The sequence below is a fragment of the Panthera pardus genome, unplaced genomic scaffold (assembly GCF_024362965.1).
Source record: "Panthera pardus isolate Hobbes unplaced genomic scaffold, ASM2436296v1 HiC_scaffold_25, whole genome shotgun sequence".
Classification (NCBI taxonomy): domain Eukaryota; kingdom Metazoa; phylum Chordata; class Mammalia; order Carnivora; family Felidae; genus Panthera; species Panthera pardus.
In genome coordinates this window covers 58,334,316-58,356,675 of record NW_026526821.1, presented here as the reverse complement: position 1 = coordinate 58,356,675, position 22,360 = coordinate 58,334,316, and the positions used below count along the sequence as shown (strand labels likewise).

The following is a 22,360-nucleotide window of genomic DNA, read 5'->3' as shown; positions in this document are numbered from 1 at the left end:
TTTTTTAAATACTTGGGCCCTCATCTTTGGGGGCTGGTGCTACTTTTTTTTTTTTTTTTTTAAATTAGAGAACATTGTCAAGAAAGCTACATTTCTTTTTTCTTTTTTTAATTTTTCTTTAATGTTTATTTATTTTTGAAAGCGAGAACAAGCAAGGGAGGGCAGAGAGAGAGAGAGAGACAGAATCTGAAGAAGGCTCCAGGCTCTGAGCTGTCACTGCAGAGCCCTGGGCAGAGGAGGGGGTGGGGAGACTGGTGGCTCCAACTCACAAACTGCCAAATCATGATCAGAGTTGAAGTTGGATGCTTAACGGACTGAGCCACTCAGGGGCCCCTGGAGCTACTATTCCTAAAGTTTCCCCAGCGCCTTACAACGCACACTCAAGGCCAGAATCAGAGCCTTAGGGCAGAGAAAGCAAAAAGTCGCATAACAATTTTGTAAATGAGTATTAACTGGAAAAATTTTCTCAATATCCTGTTAAAATAACCATGTACAAAAACTCAAGTGCAGTAAGATTCCATTTATGCAAAAAAAATGTGAGACGAAATTAACTTTGGTTATGAGAAATGTCCTTGTTCAGTTACTTGCACTTAAACAGTTTAAAATCATGAACAATCACGTATGTTATATTAAGAAAACCATTTTGAATCTAAGACGCATTTTTCCACACGATAACGTGGCCCACGGTCGTCGGAACCGTTGGCTGCCACGCACCGCCCCGGGAGCTCCTAGGAGGTCCGCTTGGGATCGCGGAAGTGCAGATCTCGCCCCCAGCGCCGGGTGGTCCCACAGCCGCTAGAGGCCAGAACCCCGCTGGCCCGCCCCTCCCGCAGGCCCCGCCCCCGCTTCCGGCCTCTTCACCCTTCCCACCCAGCGTCTCCGGATCCTCTCCCTGGCCTCGCTCCAGCCGGCCTCGCTTTCGCTCGGCGCTGCCCCACCGCTCTGCCGCTGTCTGGCTTCTCCGACGTGTTTTGTTTGCGACGCTGTCGTGTAACAGCGCGCTTTACGGCCGTGGGGACGGGGCGAGCAGGCGCCAGGGCCGCTCCGGCCGGGAAGCAGGGCAGGCGGTCGAGGTTGATGCCCGGCGGCGGGGTGAGCGCGGCGTCTGGCCAACTTCTCACTGCCGCGGAGCAGAGGGGTGCCCGGGAAGCGGCGGGGTCGGCGTCCAGGAGCGGCCCGGGAGGCTCCGGCGGCGGCAGAGGCGGAGCAGGCGGCCCCGGGCCGGGCAGTGGAGGCCCGGGGGGGCCCGCGGGCAGGATGAGCCTGACCCCGAAGGAGCTCTCGAGCCTGCTGAGTATCATCTCGGAGGAGGCGGGAGGCGGCAGCACCTTCGAGGGCCTGTCCACTGCCTTCCACCACTACTTCAGCAAGGCCGACCACTTCCGCTTGGGCTCGGTGCTGGTCATGCTGTTACAGCAGCCGGACCTACTGCCCAGCGCGGCACAACGCCTCACCGCGCTCTACCTGCTCTGGGAGATGTATCGCACCGAGCCTCTCGCCGCCAACCCTTTCGCCGCCAGCTTCGCCCACCTGCTCAACCCCGCGCCGCCCGCCCGCGGCGGCCAGGAGCCCGATAGGCCGCCCCTCTCAGGTACGCCGGGGCAGCCCGTCCCTTCCGAAGCCAGATGTGCGCTGTGGTTAGATTGGGAACTTTCCACCTATCCTTGTGCGAGTTCATCCGCAAGTGACATTGTCTCCTTTTGAAATTGTCTATCCCCCCCCCCCCAAATATGGAGAATCGGTAGCTTAATTACAGATTCAGGGCACCGCAGATTATTCCTCTCAACTGTACAGGCCATGAAACCATGCAGCTGAGTGGGGCTTGAGAGTTTTAGCAACTCAGTCGCGCTTCATTCTTGTTAAGCCCGTTTGAGATGTGTGACGTTGTAACTAATGACAGCCCGCTCCTGGTTTAAGTCTCAGTCAAGTAAATAGAATTCGTTCAGAACTCGAAGTTGTTGGGCGGAAATAGACATTAAACGGCGTTTAAGGACTTTGCGCCACCTTCGTTGGTTTGTTGCGTGTCCTAGGATAATGTGATGGGAGCAGAAGATAAAAGGTAGTCTCAAATTTACGGCCTAAGTTAGGAAACGCCTGACTACTGGACGTTATGTAAAATGTATATTGGTGCAGCATTGGTGAGATCAGATCTGTGGGTTACATTCAAGGCTGCCTTTTCTTTTTAACTCAAAGAGATACCTTTTGAGACGTGACTTTGGGAGAAGACTCGGCCAGGAAAGCAGAAGGGCACAGAGGGGATGGTGATTAGTGATAAGGGTACTCGGAAGACTAAGACAGAGACCAGTGTACTGGGGGAAGCAGGTAATTAGAGGTGGGAAACAGTTTGATCTTAAAGTACTCAACCTGTGAGAAAATGAGCAAAACACGGTGTGGGTAGAGGCCACTATACAGGGAGTTAAAAGTGAAGGCAGTGGATTTTGAAGTAATACCATGAAGTTTTTCATGGCACAGGAGGGTTTCTACGTTGCAGGCCACTTGGTGTTCATGTGTGGCACCCCCTTTGGATCTAAAACATCCTCTAGTTGGTTTCCTGCGGTGCTCTTATGTAAGAGGGACAAACTTTGTGTTGGATAAGATGCCCTTTTAGGGTACTAGTTCTGAACTAGGCTTTCAGGGAGTTCCAGAATGCCCAGAAAGCAATGGAACATATTATGGGTTGTCAAAACCTACCATCCTAAGAGTCCCTTAGCAGAGAATGGGGACATTGTGGGATTTATTCAGAGAGCCCTTTGAATTCTGAAGGCCAGGTTAGGCATAGGAAGGATCACTTACGTCATTCTCAGATGTAGTGAGTGTAAACCTAGATGTAGACCATAGACTGCATTACTTTCATTAAAGCAGGGATGGTGCTTAAATGGACAATGGAAGCTATATCAACACCAAGACTTATATTGTATGTCTAGGGTGAACGTCTAATAGATATATTTTTGTAAAGTTTTTCAGATGATTCAGATTCAGAGCTAGGTAAGTAAGATGACTTCTCTTCACTCAAGCTTGCAGTCTGGTTGGGGAGACATAAATGGAGTCATAACCAGTGTAGTAAGGGTTGTATTAAATGTCACATATAAAATGCTTGGTAGCAGAGAGGAACAACTACCTGTGTGGCTGGAGACGTCCTCAGAGGGAGTGATGTTTTTGCTGGATGGTGATTAGAGGTGGAGTAAGGGGTGTGTGTGGGGGTGGGGTGTGAGGGAAGGGTGTGGCCCTGTCAGGTACTCTTAAAGAGCTGGATATATTGGATGTTTTGATATCAGAACTCCTAAAACCTGGAAGATTTTGTGCAACTGGAATGTAGGATATGTGGGTTGGAGGGGAGAGATGATATTTGGCAAGTGGGTCAGGATTAGATTATGAAGGGACTTAAAATGGTGCAGAAGTTTGGGTTTAATCCTGTGTAAACAGGTTAAGTATTGTGAGCATATGTGTACATAAAAATATGACTAGGTGGTAAGTGGGAGTGTGAACTGGGTGATGGGTGGGCAGGAGTCAAAACTGGGAGCTGGGGAAATTAGGAAGGCTGACCTGTAGTTCAGGCAGGAGAGGAGAGGAGGGGTCAGAGAGGAGGGAGAAGAGTCTGGGGACAGTGCCCCTGGGGAATGGATGAGGCTTGGTGAACCACTGGATATGGAACAAAAGGGGACAGCATTTGGCACGGTGGGAATTTTGTAGCTTCACTGTTTTTCGAAGCAGGTGTGAGAAGTGTATTTGCCCTAGTGATGTTTCCTTGTCTCTTCAACCTGTACAGTTGCAGCAGCAGAAGAGAAAACTTTTTTTTTTTAACCTTATTTATTTTGAGGGGCACCTGGGTGGCTCATTTGGTTGTGTCTAACTTTGACTCAGGTCATGAGCTCACGGTTCGTTAGTTTGAGCCCTGAGTTGGGCTCTGTGCTGACAGCTGGGCACCTAGAGCCTGCTTGGGATTCTGTGTCTTCCTCGCTCTCTGTGTGTCCTTTCCCTGCTCACGTTCTGTCTCTCTCTCAAAAAATAAATAAATGTTAAAAACTTATTAGAGCACAAGCAGGGGACAGGCAGAGGGAGAGAGAGGATCCCAAGAGGGTTCTGCGCTGGGGCTCTATCCCACAAACCATGAGATCAAAACCTGACTGAGCCACCCAGGCGCTCCAAGAAGAGCATTTCTGAGCACTGTAGCTTTTTTGTTTTTGCTTGCACGGGTAAGCTTTAGCCTTTGCATGTTGGAAATACAGGTAAAAAAACCTTAAGTTTCATTGATATTGCCACAAATAGAATTTCAAATGACATATTTAATTACATTTTCATAAATGTATATATTTGGTTCACTGAAACTTAATTTTGTTTTTAAAAATAAGTGAATGGAAATGGCAAGTAGCAAATGCTAATTTTACCAGAGTCAAGTTAATTTTAAAAAATAACCATTGGAGAAATTGTTATACATTTCTGTTTACAGGATTTTTACCTCCTATAACTCCACCAGAAAAGTTTTTTCTTTCCCAGCTGATGCTGGCACCCCCAAGGGAACTCTTCAAAAAAACACCTCGACAGATCGCATTGATGGATGTTGGAAATATGGGCCAGTCTGTGGACATTAGTGGGCTTCAGTTAGCCTTGGCTGGTAAGGAGGAATCAGTGGTTTGGGTATTCTTGTGTGGTAGCACTAGGCCACCTTTTTTTTTTTTTTTATGAGCTTCTCCACTTAAAATGAAGGTCTTTGTAACTGTGCTAAAAGCTTAATAACTTCTGTGAAAAACAGCTTCAGTACTGGATCCTTGTTAACATGGCACAGAAGTTCACTCTGAGTTTTCACCTGAATTGATTGTGTTTCCAATTTAAGAAGAATGCTGGATAAAATTTAGTCTGTTTAAAAATTTTTTCTTGATGTCAAAATGATCTACAGATTCAGTGCAATTTCTCTTAAAATCCCAACAATGTGTTTTGCAGATAGAGAAAAACCCACCATAAAATTCATATGAAATCCCATGGGACCCTGAATAGTCAAAACAATTTGTCTTGGCACCCTTGTTGAGAATCATTTGACGATATATGGAAGGGTTTATTTCTGGGCTCTCTATTCTATAATAATTGCTTTGCCTGTCTGGATTCTACTATACTTCTGATTACAGTAGCTTTGTAGGAAGTTTTGAAATCAGGACATATGAAACCTCTGCTGTGTCCTTCCTTCTGTTTCAAGATTGTTTTGGCACCTTCTGTGTTACATGTGTAAACGAATGAATGGATTCTCTTGAGGCAAAACCATGTTGTAATAGAAAATAGGGGGACTTTCTTGATCTGGATGGTCAGAGCATCTCTGAGTAGGGAAGGTAAGAAGAGGCGCCTTTTGTTTAACTGCTCTCAGCAAAAATATGGACGAATGGGTCTTAACCACTTGAGAGTGATTCATTAGGGAAATTCTAATATATAGGCAAATTTTTGAACCCTTGATCTTGTGATTGAGCTGCAGTATTAATTAATTTTGACAGTTTCCCATCCTTCTTAGATTTAATGCATCTGTGACATTGTTCAATAAACTCCTTTTTCCTTGGAGTATTCTGAACCTCTGAACCTCACTTTTTAACTCCTGGGTATCAACAATATAACAGTGGTTATTTTCTGAAACCAAGAGAAATCTTTTTAAGGCTTTTAAGATTGAACGTACACAGAAATACCTATTGGTCACTAGTGCTGGATACAATCTATTCACAGAAATAAAATACAATTTTGAAAAGATAATATGAAAGCTGGGTACAGAGGTGATAGGCAATTTCAGTCACCTTACCTTCAGAAGGGATAGATATTCTGAGGGTTCTAGTTTTGTATTTAATAGAGTGAGAATCTGATTTCCCTTGCAACTTAGGATGACTTGAGTTAGTTTGTGAGAAAGTTTTAAAGTATATCAAGCCCAGAAAAGAACACGTTAGTCTTGAGAAAATTGGGCACAGTGGCTAAGCTTGCTGCTTGCTGTCCCCTACCCAGATTGAAGATATCCTAATCCATTCATTTTTACAAGTACCAAAAAACAAAAACAAAGTGATGCACCTGTCTTCTCTGGAGCTGACTACACACAGATGATCTTTGCAGAGACCCTCAATTCATAGGTCTTGTGGTAGGGTTCATGGACCAGAGGTGTGTTTATGGAGGATGCCTTTGCATTTTTTTTTAAACTTTAAATAAACAAGCAGACAAGTTAAACAGAAGTAACTATAAGGTAAAAGTAACACTTTTACCCTGTTAACAATGTCAGTATTCATTTTAGAGGTTTTATTAAAAATTCCTGACAACTTGCACTTACTAGTTTACCACACAATGTGCCAGTTTAAACATTTTCCTTGCATTTTGGTCAAGAGTATGTTAATTTTTTGTGCTTTAGTAATCTGAGATGAGAAAATGGCATCTCAGGATAATTTTAATTAGCATTTTCCTTGAATGAGTTGAACATGGTGGTTACAGATCTAAGGCATCTTTCATGTCTGGCCATTTTTCCATTGGATCGATGGTCTTTTATTAACACTGGTAGCTCTTTAAGGAATTAGGAATTTAGCTCTGTGTTTTCAAAATTACAAAATCTGAAATACATAATTTCATAAAACCAGCATGTACATTTTAAGGAATTATAAAGTGACCTTGGAGCAACCATTATCTAAGTTCAGAAATGGAATCGTTTCAGGATCTTGTGGCTCCCTATGTGTTTCTCCTACTCGCTGCTCCCTTTCTTCCCCATCACTAACCTGACTTTTGGGATAATCATTCATGATTTACTTTATAGCCCTCCAAACTGTGCATCCTATAGTTTAACTTTGGATGTTCTTAAACTTGATGTGCATGTGGAATCATACAGTGTTCTTTTGGGTGTGGGTTGTAAGATGAATCCATGTTGATGACATAATGGTAGTGGTTTCTTTATCCATTTTACTATTGATGGGCGTAATGTTGCCATGAACATTCTGGTACATTCTCCTAGTGTACATATGAAAGTGTTTCTTCTAGCAGGAAAGATAAGCACATGTAAAACTTTACTAGCTAATGGCAGATTATTTTCCAGATTTTGCTGTGCCATGTTTCATTCCCATTACCAGTGTGCAAGTTACGTGACATTGTCTACATCTGATAATTTCAGATGTTAATTTTTGCTAATCTGGAGGGGATCTTGTGTTTTGACTGATTTCCCCACCCCCTGTCCCCAATGGAATTGAACATATTTTCAGATGTTTATTGACCATCCAAGCCTTTTGAAATAAAATGCTTGTTGAAGTCAGCCCATTATTTCTTTTTTAAAACACTGATTTGACTTTTTTTTTTAAGACATTAAAGTATAGTTGACCTACAATATTACATTAGTTTCAGGTGTACAACATGGCGATTTAACAGTTCTGCACATTTATTCAGTGCTCATCATGTTAGGGGTAGTTACCATCTGTTACCATACAAAGTTATTGCATTATTGACAGTATAAACTACGCTGTACTTTTCATTCCATGATTTATTTAAAACTGGAAGTTAGTACCTCTTTATCCCCTTCACCTATTTTGCCCATCCTCCTCCTTCCCTCCCCTCTGGCAACCACCAGTTTTCTGTCTTTAGGAGTCTGTTTCTGTTTTTTTTTTTTTAATTTGTTTCATATTTTTAGATTACACACAGAAGCAAAATCATATGGTATTTGTCTTTGTGTGTCTGACTTATTTCATTTAGCATAATAACTTCTAGGTCCATCCATGTCACAAATGGCAGGATTTCATTCTTTTTTAATATTCCTTTTCACAATTCTCCATTGTGTATATATATACCACATCTTTATCCATTCATCTTTTGATGGACACTTAAGTTGCTTCCATATCCTGCTATCATAAACAATGCTGCAATAAACATAAGCGTGCCTATGTGTTTTTGAAATAGTGTTTCTGTTTTCTCTGGGTAAACATCCAGAAGTGGAATTACTGAGTCCTATGGTACTTCTGTTTTTAGTTTGTGAGGAACCTCCATACTGTATTCCAGACATGCTGCACCAGTTTACATTCTCACAGTGCACAAGGGTTTCCTTGTCTCCACATCCTCACCAACATTTGCTATTTGTCTTTTTGATACTAGCTATTCTGACTGGTGTGAGGTCATACTGTGGTTTTGATTTGCATTTCTCTGATGATCAGTGATGTTGAACATCTTTTCATGTGTTTGTTGGTCACCTGTGTATCTTCTTTGGAAAAATGTTCTGGTACTCTGCCCATTTTAAAGTCTGATTATCTGGGTTTTTTTTTTTTTCCCTTGGTGTTGTAGTACTTTATTTATTTTGGATATCAACCCTTTATCAGATACATCATTTGCAGATAGCTTCTCCCATTTATTAGGTTGCTTTTTTATTTATGGTTTCCTTTGCTGTATAAAAGCTCTTATTTTGATGTAGCCTCAGTTTGTTTTGTTTTGTTTTGTTTTGTTCCCCTTGCCTGGAGAGACGTATCTATAAATAAGTTGCTAAGGCCAATGTCCAAGAGTTTATTGCCTATATTTTATTTTAGAAGTTTTATGGTTTCAAGTTTTATATTTAGGTCTCTTATCCATTTTGAGTTTATTTTTGTGTATGGTGTAAGAAAGTGGTCTAGTTTCGTTCTTTGCATGTAGCTGTCCAGTTTTCTCAGCACTATTTATTGAAGAAACTGTCTTTTACCCCAGTCATATATTCTTGCCTCCTTTCTTGTAGATTAATTGGCCATATAAGCATGGGCTTATTTCTGGGCATTCTATTCTGTTCATTGATCTGTGTGTCTGTTTTTGTCCCAGTACTATACTATTTTGATTACTGTAGCTTTGCAGGTAGTTTGAAATCCAAGAGCATGATACTTCCAGCCTTGTTCTTCTTTCAAAAGATTGCGTTGGCTATTTGGGGGTCTTTTGTAGTTCCATACAAATTTTAGGATTATTTGTTCTAGTTCTGTGAAAAATGCTATTGGCATTTTAATAGGGATTGCATTGAATCTGTAGATTGGGTAGTATGGACGTTTTAATAATACTTGTTCTTCACAGCCATGAGCCTGGCATGTCTTTCCATTTCTTTGTGTCATCTTCACTTTCTTTCGTTAGTGCTTTATAGTTTTCAGAGTGCAGGTCTTTACCTCTTTGGTTAGATTTATTCCTAGTTATCTTACTGTTTTTGGTGCAGTTGTAAATGGGATCATTTTCTTGATTTCTCTTTCTACTACTTTGTTACTAATGTATAGAAATGAAGGGGCACCTGAGTGCCTCGGTTGGGCGTCCGACTTCGGCTCAGGTCATGATCTTGCGGTGCGTGAGTTTGACATCTGCGTCAGGCTCTGTGCTGACAGCTTGGAGCCTGGCGCCTGCTTCGGATTCTGTGTCTCCTTCTCTCTCTGCTCCTCCCCACCTTGTGCTCTGTCTCTCAGAAATGAATAAATGTTAAAAAAAAAAAAATTAGAATGCAACAGATTTTCTGCACGTTGATTTTGTATCCTGTGATTTTAGTGAGTTTATCAGTTGCAGCAGTTTTTTGGTGGGTCTTTTCAGTTTTTCTATAGGTTAGTATAATGTTATCTGCAAATAGTGAAAGTTTTACTTCTTTCTTACCAGACTATTTTTTTGTCTGACTGCTGTGGATAGGACTTCCAGTCTTGTGTTGAATAAAAGTGGTGAGAGTGGAAATGCCTGTCTTGTTCCTGACCTTATGGGGAAGCTTTCATCTTTTCACCAGTGAGTGTGGTGTTAGCTGTGGGTTTGTCATATATGGCCTTTATTATGCTGATATTTGTTCCCTGTATACCCATTTTAGTAAGAGTTTTTAATCATGAATGGATGTTGAATATTGTCAAATGTTTTTTCTGCGTCTATTGAGATAACCATATCAGTTTTATCCTTCATTTTGTTAATGTGTATCACACTGGTTGATTTGTGAATATTCAACCGTCCTTGCAACCCAGGAATAAATTCCACTTGATCATTTATTTTTGTTGTAATCTTTATTATTTCCTTCCTTCTGCTTTTAGGTTTTGCTCTTCTTTTTCTGGCTCCTAAAGGTGTAAAGTTCGGTTGTTTGAGATTTTTCTTGAGGTGGACCTGTACTACTATAAACTTCCCTTTTGGAGCTGCTTTTGCTGCATCCCAAAAGTTTTGAACTTGTGTTTTCATTTTCATTTTTTCCACGTGCTTCTTTATTTCCTGGTTGGCCCATTCATTGTTTAATAGCATGTTATTTAACCTCCATGTATTTGTTGTCTTTCCAGTTTTTTTCTTGTGGTTGATTTCTAGCTTTGTAGCATTGTGTTCAGAAAAGATGCATGGTATGACTTGATCCTTCTGAATCTGTTGAGACTTGTTTTATGGGCTAATAAATGATCTGTTCTGGAGAACGTTCCATGTGCACTTGAATGTGTATTCTGCTCTTTTAGGATGGAATGTTCCAGATATATCCATTAAATCCCTCTGTTCCAGTGTGTCATTCAAAGCCACTATTTCCTTATTGATTTTTTGTTTAGAGGATCTGTCCACTGATGTGAGTAGGGTGTTAAAGTTCCCTACTATTATGTATTACTGTCAATTTCTTCCTTTATGTTTGTTAGTATTTGCTTTATATATTTGGGTGCTCCTATGTTGGGTGCATAAATATGCACAATTGTTGTATCTTCTTGTTGGGTTGTCCCTTTTATGATTATATAATGCCCTTCTCTGTCTCTTGGTACAGTCTTTGTTTTAGTCTAGTTTGTCCTGGGGCACCACGGTGGCTTAGTCAGTTAAGCCTCCGACTTCACAGTCTCATGGTCCTTGAGTTTGAGCCCAAGCCCTGCGATGGGCTCTGTGCTTGACAGCTCAGGGCCTTGGAGCCTGCTTCAGATTTTGTGTCTCCCTCTCTCTTTGCCCCCCACCACATTTGTGCTCTGTCTCTCAAAAATAAACAAACATTAAAAAAAATTTGTGAAAGTCTACTTCGTCCTGTATAAGTATTCCTCCCTGCCCCCCCTCCCCCCCATCCATTTGCATGGAATATTTTTTTTTCTATACCTTCACTTTCAGTCTGTGTCTTTGGATCTGATGTGTGACATCGGACATGTCTCTTGTAGGAAGTATATAAATGGGTCTTGTTTTTTAATCCATTCAGTCACTGTCTTTTGACTTAAAAGTAAATGTGCATTTAGTTCACTTAAAGTAAGTATTCATTGATATGTATGTTTTGCCATTTTGTTAGTTTTCTGGTTGTTTTTATAGTTCTCTGTTCTTCTCTTGCTCTCTTCCCTTGTGATTTGATCCCTTTGTTTAGTGTTATGTTTGGATTCCTGTTTGTTATGTATATGTTACAGGTTTTTGGTTGGTGGTTACTATGAGTTTTATATATAATGTTCTTTGTATATACCAGTCTAAAGTAAATTGATGGTTGGTTAAGTTTGAACATTCTGAAGGGCACTATATTTTTACTCTCCCACCTCACCCCTGGCTCTGTATTTTACGGATGTATTGTATGTATATGTATGTATACATACATGTATATATTGTCATATTTTACATCTTTTTATTTTGTGCCCCTTATCTAATTATTATAGATATAATTGATTTACTACTTCTGTCTTTTAACCTTCATACTAGCTTTATAAGTGATCTACTACCTTTAGTATGCATTTGCTTTTAACAGTGCATTTTTTTTTTCTTTTCATAATTTTATTCTAATTATGGCTTTTTCTGTTTCACTTATGAAGTCCCTTTAACAGTTGTTGTAAGGCTAGTTTAGTGGTGATGAACTTTAACTTTTGTCTGTCTGGGAAACTATCTGTCGTTCAATTTTGAGTTCTAGCATTGCTGGGGTTAAGTACTCTTGATTGTAGGGTTTTTCCCAGCACTTTGAATATCATGCCACTCCCTTCTGGCCTGCAGTTCCTGCTGAAAGAACATCTGATAGCCTTTTGAGGTTTTCCTTGTAACTATGTGCTTTTCTCTTGCTGCTTTTAATATTCTTTTTTATCTTTTAATTTTTGACATTTTAATTATGTGTCTTGATATGCACCTTCTTGGGCTCATCTTGTGTAGGGTTCTCCGAGCATCTTAGACTTGGCTGGCTCTTTCCTTCCCCACGTTAGGGAGGTTTTCAACAATGATTTCTTCAAATAAGTTTTCTGCCCCTTTTTCTCTTCTTCTGGGACCCATTATAATACCTGATGTTGTCATAGAAATCCTTTAACCTATCCTTTTTTTTTTCTTTTTGCTGTTGTGCTTGGTGTGTTCCATTACCCTGTCTTGCAGATCGCTGATCCTTTCTTTTGCATCTGCTATTTATTCTCTAGTTTTCATTTCAGTTATTGTATTCTTCAGCTCAGTTCTGAGCTTATTCACTTTTCTCTCCGGTCCAGTGTGAGCATCTCTATGACCATTACCTGAACTCTTCATCAGGTGGATTGCTTATGTTTCCTTTAGTTCTTTTCTGAGGTTCAGAACATATTCTTCTGTCTCATTTTGTCTGACTCTGTGTTTCTATATATTAGGTGACTTACATCTCTTGGACTTGAAAGTAGTGGCCTTATATAGAAAATGTCCTGTGGAGCCCACTAGTTTAATACCCCCTGATCACCAGTCCGGCGCTATGGATATCCCTTGTATGGGCTGTATGTACCCTTCTGTTGTGACTGGTCTGCAGCAGATGGGGATGCTCTGGCGGGTGTGGCTGCCCCCCAGCACAACTGGCTGAGAGTGTGGTTGCAGCTGCTGCTGGCTTATTGGTGGGTTTTGTAGCTCCTGGCTGATTTGTATTGGTGGGGGAGGGGGGGATGTATCTATATTCTGAATCTAGCCCTTTGTTCATATGTTGCAGACAGCTTTTCCCAGTTAGTTTTTTCACTTTCCTTGTGTTGCCCTCAATTTAAAAATGTCTCTTATTTTACCCTTTTTCAGAACGCCAGTCTGAATTGCCAACCCAAAGTAAGGCTAGCTTCCCTAGTATTCTCAGTGACCCAGACCCAGATTCTTCTAATTCTGGATTTGACAGCTCAGTTGCCTCTCAAATCACAGAAGCTTTAGTCAGTGGACCAAAGCCACCTATTGAAAGTAGGTATATTACTTTTTTGTACTTGGTTTTATTTTACCAGCATCCTGAGACTTTTGGTTTTCTAAAACATGGTGTTACTTTTGTTGCTGCTTAAACTTGAATTCAGTGAGACACTTCCCAGTTATAGTGTCTTGTAGAACATAGTAGTGATGGTCTGTGTTCTTTAATAAAATTACATGCCAAGTTTTTTTTTTATCAGCATTCCTGAAGATACAACTTCTGATTTTACTGAAACGAGTCTTCTGTAATTTATTAACTTTTGTATTCAGGCTTCTATGTGGTTTTAGTGATGAAGGCATGCTTTATCCTTAGGGATAAGAAAATGTTCTCCAAATTATAGTGTCACCATGAGTTTAAAACTTACATGACTTTAATGCCATTATTAGATCTTTGACATAAATGGGTTTAATATTTGAAGTCTAAGCAGAGCACAAGTGTGCCTGACAGCCCCATGGCACATACTGGTTTTCATTTAATATTTGCTTACTGTGTGTTGCGTAAGCCATCAGAAAAGTATGTGAAAAGCAAATCAGATACAGAGTCTGGCTAAACGTATGTACTTCATGGGAATGTTTTCATTATCATATAAGTAGTGCTTCTTCTGAGGTGTTAAAAGTTTTTTCTTTTTATAAGTGGTCTGAAAAGAGATTGAGATGCCAGTCCTACTAGATGTAAAATGCTGGATGTGAGTGGAGAGAGAGTAGAAGATAAACTGGTGATTCTTAGCCAGAAAACCTTTTCAACAAACCATTCTCAAATTTGGCAGGGGCTAGGACCCATGGTCAGAATAAGCCATCTGAGGCCCTGTGTGGAAACCAGAGTGAGTTATGAAATTTGTTCAGCAAAAATCCCAGCCAGCATTTATTTTCTTGGGCTTATAACTTAGGGTTCAGTCTTATTTCATACAACAATTGAGGTAGAGTCACTGCATTTTCCTATTGTTGTTTTACTGTTCTATGAAAATGAATATGGGATTTGTGAATTCAGGGGTTTATGAAAGTCTCTGGATTCATTTGGGAATGTCAAGCCAACTGTACTTTTTTGTTCCCTGCCATTTTATCCACACATAATTTGCCACCTCAACATTAGAAGATGCAAAGAAAAAACCACAAATAGTGCTGAATAAAATAATAGTAATTATTCACTACTACTGAATAAAATAATAGTAATTAATGGGACACCTGGGTGGCTCAGTCAGTTAAGTGTCTGACTGTTGATCTCAGCTCAGGACTCGATCTCAGGGTTGTGAGTTCAAGCCCCACGATGGGCTCTGCACTGGGTGTGAAGCCTACTTAAAAAAAAAAATACCGGTCACTAAGAATAGGAAGAGTGAGATCAAGTAGCATTTCATTTTTCCCATCAGAACTCTCACCAGTATGTGAAGTTGTATCCTTTTGCTTCTCAGTGGTGATCATGCTTGAATTAAAAATCATCAGATCATGGTAATGCCTTCATCTCTCCTGAAAAGTAGATTTGGGCTCTGGAATAATAATGTTATATCAGTGTTTCATTTTTATGGCATCCTGAATAAAACCCTGACTTTCTATATCATCTCTGCTTTGGATTTTGAAGTCTGCAAGTTTTATCATGTTATCTTTATACAGATGTGCATAGATGGTAGCTTACTGATCGAAGCAAACATTTCCACTCTCGTTACAGGCCATTTCCGGCCAGAGTTTATTCGTCCACCACCTCCACTCCACATTTGTGAGGATGAGCTGGCTTGGCTGAATCCAACAGAGCCTGACCATGCGATTCAATGGGACAAATCAATGTGTGTCAAGAATAGCACTGGTGTGGAGATCAAGCGAATAATGGCCAAAGCCTTCAAAAGCCCCTTATCTTCTCCTCAACAAACACAGGTATGTATTTATTTGTAGGTGTTTTATTTTAATCCTTCACATGATAAATGACCAATAAAATGATCCTGCCGATAGGAGCCAGCAATAATAATGTTTTGGATCCAAGAAGTCTTGGATCTCTGGAGCTTTGTTCTGCCCCTCCCACTCTGGTCATTTTACTCTGAAAAAAGACTGATGACTCAACACGTATCAACACTTATTTGGGGCCATTTTGACTATGGGAGAGGAGGGGTAGGATGGATCTCACATTTTTGGCATTTTGCAGATGTTGTTACATTTGCTGGACAGTAACTACTGAGGGTAAGTGAGATTAACATCTTATGGAGGAAGAAAATGAGACCTAGGGAAGGTAAGCTAGCCACTGTCACACAGCTGGTTAGTGGTGGATTTGAGATTTAGAATAGCCCCTGCTGTTCTTTGTGTAAGACTCCCCTGGGCTGGGAAAGGCAAGGATACCTGGTGGGTGGTTTCTGTTTGGTGAATTTTACCCAGCTTTGCAAACGTAAACAGTGGAACTCGTGAGGACATACTGACACTTCCAATCCAGTTTACCACTGAAAATGTTACTTTCAGAGTCAAATAACAGCTGTTCGTAGTTCACTTTGTTTGCTAGGCCATCCTAAAACACAGTCCACTGTGGTATATGCAGGCAGGTAGGGGAATGAACATAGAGAATTTGTAAGAAAAACCACTTATTTGGCAGAACTACTTTTGAAGGTATTTATTTAGATTGCGTCGCGTGAGTAGGGCCTGAACTGTACGGTCTTGCCGTGAGGCACCACGACAGGGCAGCGATCTCCTCCCGTCATGCTTCTCTCCTTGAGTGTCTGTTCTCTGCCTGGGCTGCACTCTTTCCCCTGTTCTCAGTTCTTTGTGGCCTGTGCTTTTCTGGAGAACTGGTTGGCAACTAAGATAATTTTTGGTTATAACAGAGGATAGGAAAAGCCTACAAAGCTGTTAAGGAGGATGCTGTTACAGTCCACACAGCATTCTATCCAACCAGACCATACTGAGGCTGGTTTAATGCCCTGGAAAGGGATCACTAGCATTTTTAGTCTTGAAGTTGTCTGCATTTTAATATCTTCACAGCTTAAATGTAAATTTAAAAATTAATACAAGATTATGATGGGTTTGAGGGAAGAAATTTACCAAGTGGGTTCAATGTAGATAATTTTATAGTTTGGTTTTGTAGGCAGGAAAGAGAATATTTGACTCAAGAACCTCTCTCTTTTTAAAAATTTGGTTGTATTTAGCTCCTGGGTGAATTGGAAAAAGACCCCAAACTCGTTTATCATATTGGCCTCACTCCAGCCAAACTTCCAGACTTAGTGGAAAACAACCCTCTAGTTGCTATAGAAATGCTGCTGAAGTTAATGCAGTCAAGCCAGATCACGGAGTATTTTTCGGTTCTGGTCAACATGGACATGTCTTTGCATTCAATGGAAGTTGTAAATCGGTAAGTTTTTATACTTGATCGGGTGTGGGTGGGGGCAGTGTGAATCTAGATCCTGATTAAATGGCCAGAAGGCAAAAACTAGCAACAAATTTTTAGTTTTTTGGTTTTTTTTTTAACCTTCTTGAAATTGTACTGAAGGCTGCTCTTTTAAGCTTATCAGCCAGTAAGAACTAAGTAATCACAAGTATGTGTACAGGAGTGTTCTTTCTGGGGTGGGAGAGAGAGGAGGCAGGCATGAGGCTTTCAACTTTATTTTCTGTCATTGGCAAAACTGGTCAGCTGTTTGTTGAAAACACACTACTGTGTGTCTGCATTATCCTGTTCAGGCTTTTCCCTCCAGTGCAGACTCACTTCCTTCTGGGGCTGCTTCTGCTCCCTTCCTTGGACCGGCTGCCCTCTCAGTGCCAGCTTTTTCCCCTTCACTATGTTCTTGTAGCACTGTTTTCACCAGCTATTTGGTATTTAGTCCAAGAATAACCACATCTTTTTATCAGTAGTATTCTTTCTAGAGAATAATTTCAAGGATGAGGTCTGTTCCTTGTGGCACCCCCCCCTCCCTCCCCTTCTCCCCCCCAATCTCAAGTGACCACAGCACTTTTCTCAGAGCACTGGTTCCTTGGTGCTTTATGGGGAAAGGTTCTGTAGTCAAAGAAGTTTAGAATTCCTTTTGGAAATTCATACTGTATAGTTAGCATAGCATACCTTTATTTGAACATGGAATTCCCATCTTTTTGTTTTCCTTAAAATATTCCACAGAATCTTTCAGAAAATACCAGCTTTCCTCTTGGAGACACTAATGTGCCACCAATGCCTTCTGTCACATTCCATCCGGATCTCTATCACCATGTTCCTGAATGTGCCACACTAATCCCAGATCCCAGCTTTTTCTCACATCACTTGCTAGGTTATAAGAAATACTTCAAGGTTTCAGTTTTAGGCCACTTGACCTTTTAAGGGTTTTCCTGTTTTTTCATTTACACTGCTTTTTGCAAACCCCTCATTTTAGCCCTTAATTATACTTATTAAAAATTATACCTTCTTGGACCTACCACCTTGCATAGCGCTTACATGTAATTGGGGTTTAGTTAACATTACTTACTAGAGCTTGAAGACCATTAACTACAAATTAGGATTCAACCAAGATCACAGAAATGTGGTGTTCAAAATTATGAGTAATTTTCATGTGTAATGTAATGCTAAGTATAGACTTAAAAAATGAAGTGCCATTGACTAACAAAGTGGGTGACTCAGGCTTATTTGCATAAGTATGTTTAAAAGTAGGTAACTGATCATCTATCAGAAATTTTGACTAAATGACCAAAGAGGAATTTTATGGGTAACAGTGTTTTTTTAACAGCCCTAACTTTTTAACTTTCTGAAACAGACTCACTACAGCTGTTGATCTACCTCCTGAATTTATTCACCTTTACATATCAAATTGCATCTCTACTTGTGAACAAATTAAGGATAAATATATGCAGGTAAGTAGCAGAGATTTCTGTAAATTTTATAAATACCTGCCAAGAAAACGGGTACACTAAATTTGCTTTCTCTTTTTCAGAATCGTTTGGTGCGTCTTGTGTGTGTCTTTCTTCAGTCCTTGATCCGTAACAAAATAATTAATGTGCAGGACTTGTTTATAGAAGTGCAGGCATTCTGTATTGAATTCAGCAGGATACGAGAAGCTGCTGGCCTTTTCCGATTGTTGAAGACCTTGGACACTGGAGAAACACCTTCCGAGACCAAAATGTCAAAATAATACCTCATCAGAACCACCACATTCATTATTCAGCTGTATTGTGACTTAATTTTTAAACTGTTAGAACCCTGAGTGGATTGCTTGGCCTAATGCATATAAACACTACTTTATCTACTTAAAGCAAAATTTTCCCTTCCTGGATGACTTTTTCCTTGAAATGGATTTTTGGTAAGAACTTAGAAAAATGTGTCTATTTTGGTGTCTTTGCTGATGATTAGGATTAGCAGTTATCCAAAAAAAGTTCCTGCAAAAAAGTAGATGCGGTCTTTAGCACTGTAGAACCAAGGTGCCTGTTTTTGTTTAAAACACAACTTACAGGCTACTGATAAATCAAGAATCCCAGTTTTCTTAAGGTTCTAATATTTTAGTATTTAATGAGAGTAAATGAAGACATTCTTAAGAATTTGTCATACTGCCCTTGAGGTGAAATCAGTTAAGTGTTTTCGAATCAAGTGGCAAACAGAAGTTTGGTCCTTGAACCCATTTATGCGTATAGCCCTTACCGCCTCCTGAAGCACAGTTTGAACCAAGGAAATGCTTCTAACTTTATCCTTTCTTGTCATGGGGACTTAATAGACAACAGAATACATGCATTCCTTGGACCTCTTAGAAACATGGAAACTCTTAGAAACCTTTTTTGAGACTATAATAGCTGGTGTAGTGTTCTGTTTTTTTCCTCTCGAGCTGTTCATTAGTTCTTCAGTTCTTAGTCTAAGATAGTTATTTTCTTGTTTAAAGGAAAAATATTAGTCCATGTTTTGGGAGATAACATCACCACTGAGGAACTGTCATGTACAGTCTGTACCCTGCTGCCTGTGCTAGGGCAGATGACCTGTTTGAGACGTAGGAGGACAAGGTGGCTGGCGTCATGTGGGCTGTTATCCCTCATTTAACTTTGGACAACAGTGCCTTACATTAAAGTTTTTTATGAACTGTATTATGTGTTTTTTTTTACTTGAAGAAAGCATGAAAAATTCCTCATTTACTGAGGTACTTCCAAAGCCTGCTCTTTATAGGGAAATAATCTATTCAACAGGAATTCACCTTCCAATTTAACCCTCAGCAAAAGTTAAAGGAAACCGAGCCTACTGGTTTAAAGAGGAGTTTCAACCTTATCATACAGGCAAAAAAACAGTACTCCTAGATTTATAAGAAATTTTATGTCTCATGTAATCTTATGAAAGTAAGGTATTTATAAATGTATTTGCTTAAAGGAATTAAGAACCCAAGCCAGTGTACTAGAGGAATGCCTTTAAGACATCCAAAATGATAGTAACAGCCTTGATTTCCATACCTGTAAGTGGGCGTCACTGTTTTACGTTATTAGGTTTGGGAATTACTTCCAAAAGTACTTCCAAATACTTCCAAAAGTATTATTGAGATACTTCTGGGAATGGCAAAGTTTGGACGACTGTTGGAAGGGCTCCAGGACCTACTGATTCTCTGATAACGTTGAACGGCACTGGCCAACAGCACTATTAACTCATGCCTGAACAAAGCTTACCTAACATGTACTTTCTCTATAAGGCACATCAGCCTTCATGTGCTGAGAACAGGAGACAACACTATGCTTGGGGGCCATTTTAAACTGTAAAATCACCAAGGTACAAAATTTTGGAAAAGACGCTAAATACATAGTGGAGAAGGATACACTATTGACACTTTGAGAGCTGAAATAAGAAGGCAGAGTGTCCTCTTACTAAACCTCAATTGGAAAAAGTGTGTCACATGCCTCAAAATTTCACTGCACTGTACGTGTCCACAAAGGACTTGCAAAAAGCACTGCCCATCCTGATGTGAGGGTTACAGATAAATTCAGTTGGTGAATTTACAAGTTCTGGACTCTGCAAATAGACTATTGCTAAAAATTCCAGGATCACACTATTGGTGTTTACTTGAAAGAGGAAAGATTTCCAAATCTAAATAGTTAACAAAAAACAGTAGTTATATTTAGGGAACATTTTACCCCCCCCCCCCCCCCAAAAGTGAGTCAGGTTTACATTTAACACCAGCCGGGCTCTGTGCTGACAGCTCAGAGCCTGGAGCCTGCTTCCGACTCTCCCTCTCTCTCTGCTTCTCCCCTGTTCTCTCTCTCTCTCTCTCAAAAATGAATAAATATTAAAAAAATTTAAACACCAGCAAGAGGTTCTTCATTAAACATGTTTAAAAGTAGAAGAAAGGTTACCTGAAATCAACTATAGTCCTGGGATTCAGTAACTGTAATCAACTTTTAAGTGTAGTTCAATTGACTGCCATGTTAACAATGTATCTTGAATTCTCTGGGTTTTCTAGTTCCGGTTTCTAGTTGTAGTATCTTCAAATCACCTGTAAAAAGACAGCACTAAGTTACACCATAGGGTAGAAAGAAAAAATGCTTCAAAATTAATCAGATCCCAAGATACAACTACTTTAATTCTTTTAGCAGTGTTTATACATTTAAACAACTTCAAAGAAACAGTTATCACTCACCTTTCTTACAGAGTACACACTTTCCCACAATTTTAAGTGGTGTGTACCACTACTTAATGTATCTTGTAATGATTCTCATGGAAAGCGATGGCTCACGTGCTTATTTTAAATAATATTTTGAAGGGCAGCACTTTAGCATTTTAAGGGTATCTGGAAAAGTAACGCATATTTTTACGTACTCTTTAAAATTCTTGCACACTCTACCTAGGTACTAAGACATTTTGTTGGTTTCACTTTATATCTGGTCTGTTGTTTTTATGCAATCACTACTGTTCTGATCAGGAAATCCATCCCTAAAATGCTTCCAAAAACACAGTCCTGGGATCCAATACCTATGCAGCCAAGCCCCACGAAAGTGCTGGTGTTCTCAGGTTTCTCATTAGCCCATAATATACAAGCTTACACCTCTTCAAAAAAATGGATTGAATTAATGTGATCCATATACCTTTTTCAATTTACAACTTCTACTTTGCTGTTAGAATAAAGGCAAATCTAGCTAAATGGCTGATTACACTGTAGAAATTTTACTTTTATAAGAATTACGTTAGTACCTTTTAAAATGAAATGGTTTTAAAACTTCAAAAGCGAAATTAACTGGGAAAGGCGTAGGTGGCTTTTCTAATTGGTTGTTGCATCACAGAAGCACAGCGTATGTTATATATAAGACTCACTTTGGTTCAGGCCAGCATCCTGTGCTTTGTAAATCACAAATTGGGTTACACTGAGCTCAAAGAGACTGCTTTTGACCAAACATGTAATTACCTCAGGTTCTCGTTAATAACATACACATACTGATTTAAGCTCAGCCTTCACTGAGCAAATAAACTTTAATGTGCTCAAAAGAAGAAACTAGCCAATTAAGCTATCCTCTTGGGGAATTTAGTTACACTGGGTATTTCATCCCAGTGGGAACACACCTGTTCTTGAAGGCCTATTTCTGTTTCTGATTCTAGCAGTCCCTGATGCAGCAAGTAGACTGCAAAGTATGTAGACAGGTATTTACTACTCAATTTAAGATCCAATGCCTTCAATTCACTGATTTTTTCTTCTAAAAATATCAGCTCTCTTTGGGAAGAGCAGACCCCTCTGAGAAAGCCTGCCCAAGTGCAAAGCTTCAATCCTGAGGTTACTGAGGTCAGACCAGTGATTCGCTTCTGGAGATTTTGTCATCGTGTGCCCCACAGAGAGCAAACTGCTGATGGGCACACTGCAATTCGGCCTTTTATTGTCATCACTCCTCAGTGACTGCAGGAGACAAGCTCTCAGGAGAGGCTTTTTATATTCAAGATCCCCCAGACTTCAGCATGTGAGGAAGTTTACCTGTCCAAGGTGCCCTGTTTTTGCACATCTCCTCCTGCCCTTTGTGGTGTTCTAGCGGGAAACCCAGAGGTAGCACCTGGGCAGGCGGCTGACAACAGTGCTTCACGTTCATGGTCAAACTGCTTCTTTCACATGCTGCCTGGGACTTTCAAAGTTAAAAAAAACAAAAAACTGTTTCTACAGTATTTGTGAACAAATGGCTTTTATGACAATTGTTAGAGGGAACATGATTACTGCCATAAATAATATGACTAACCTTAAACCAAATCTCTCTGGTTTACCCTTTCTTGATTACATTCCCATATTCTGAGTAGCATTTTATCAATTTCATGTCTCCGCAAACATTCTGCTAATATTTGACCCTTTTCTATCATATTTATATCTAAAAAAAAGCCTATAAAAGGAAGCTTTCAAAGTGTTGCAGTTCTCTATTTTTTCTTGGTAATTCCTTTCTCTGCTATTAAAGACAT

General features: G+C 40.1%; 1 protein-coding gene, 1 long non-coding RNA gene and 1 other non-coding gene across 3 annotated transcripts; 1 reads left to right on the top strand and 2 right to left on the bottom strand.

Annotated features, from left to right (window-relative positions):
- The first annotated feature begins 947 nt into the window (after positions 1-947).
- On the top strand, positions 948-19,038 carry CNOT11 (CCR4-NOT transcription complex subunit 11). Its single transcript, XM_019450387.2, has 7 exons — positions 948-1,591; positions 4,448-4,612; positions 12,871-13,023; positions 14,684-14,886; positions 16,140-16,342; positions 17,727-17,823; positions 17,904-19,038. Exons 1-7 carry the CDS (start codon positions 1,078-1,080, stop codon positions 18,099-18,101), a joined length of 1,533 nt encoding a protein of 510 aa, XP_019305932.1. The 5' UTR covers positions 948-1,077; the 3' UTR covers positions 18,102-19,038.
- Positions 13,873-17,972, bottom strand: LOC109267748 (uncharacterized). Its single transcript, XR_008417812.1, has 3 exons — positions 17,860-17,972; positions 14,397-14,484; positions 13,873-14,312 (listed from the first exon to the last, which is right to left on the bottom strand). It is a non-coding gene; the product is annotated as an uncharacterized LOC109267748 (long non-coding RNA).
- A 2,660-nt stretch (positions 19,039-21,698) lies between the features above and the next one.
- Positions 21,699-21,813, bottom strand: LOC128773579 (small nucleolar RNA SNORD89). Its single transcript, XR_008417942.1, has one exon. It is a non-coding gene; the product is annotated as a small nucleolar RNA SNORD89 (small nucleolar RNA).
- Positions 21,814-22,360: the final 547 nt, after the last annotated feature.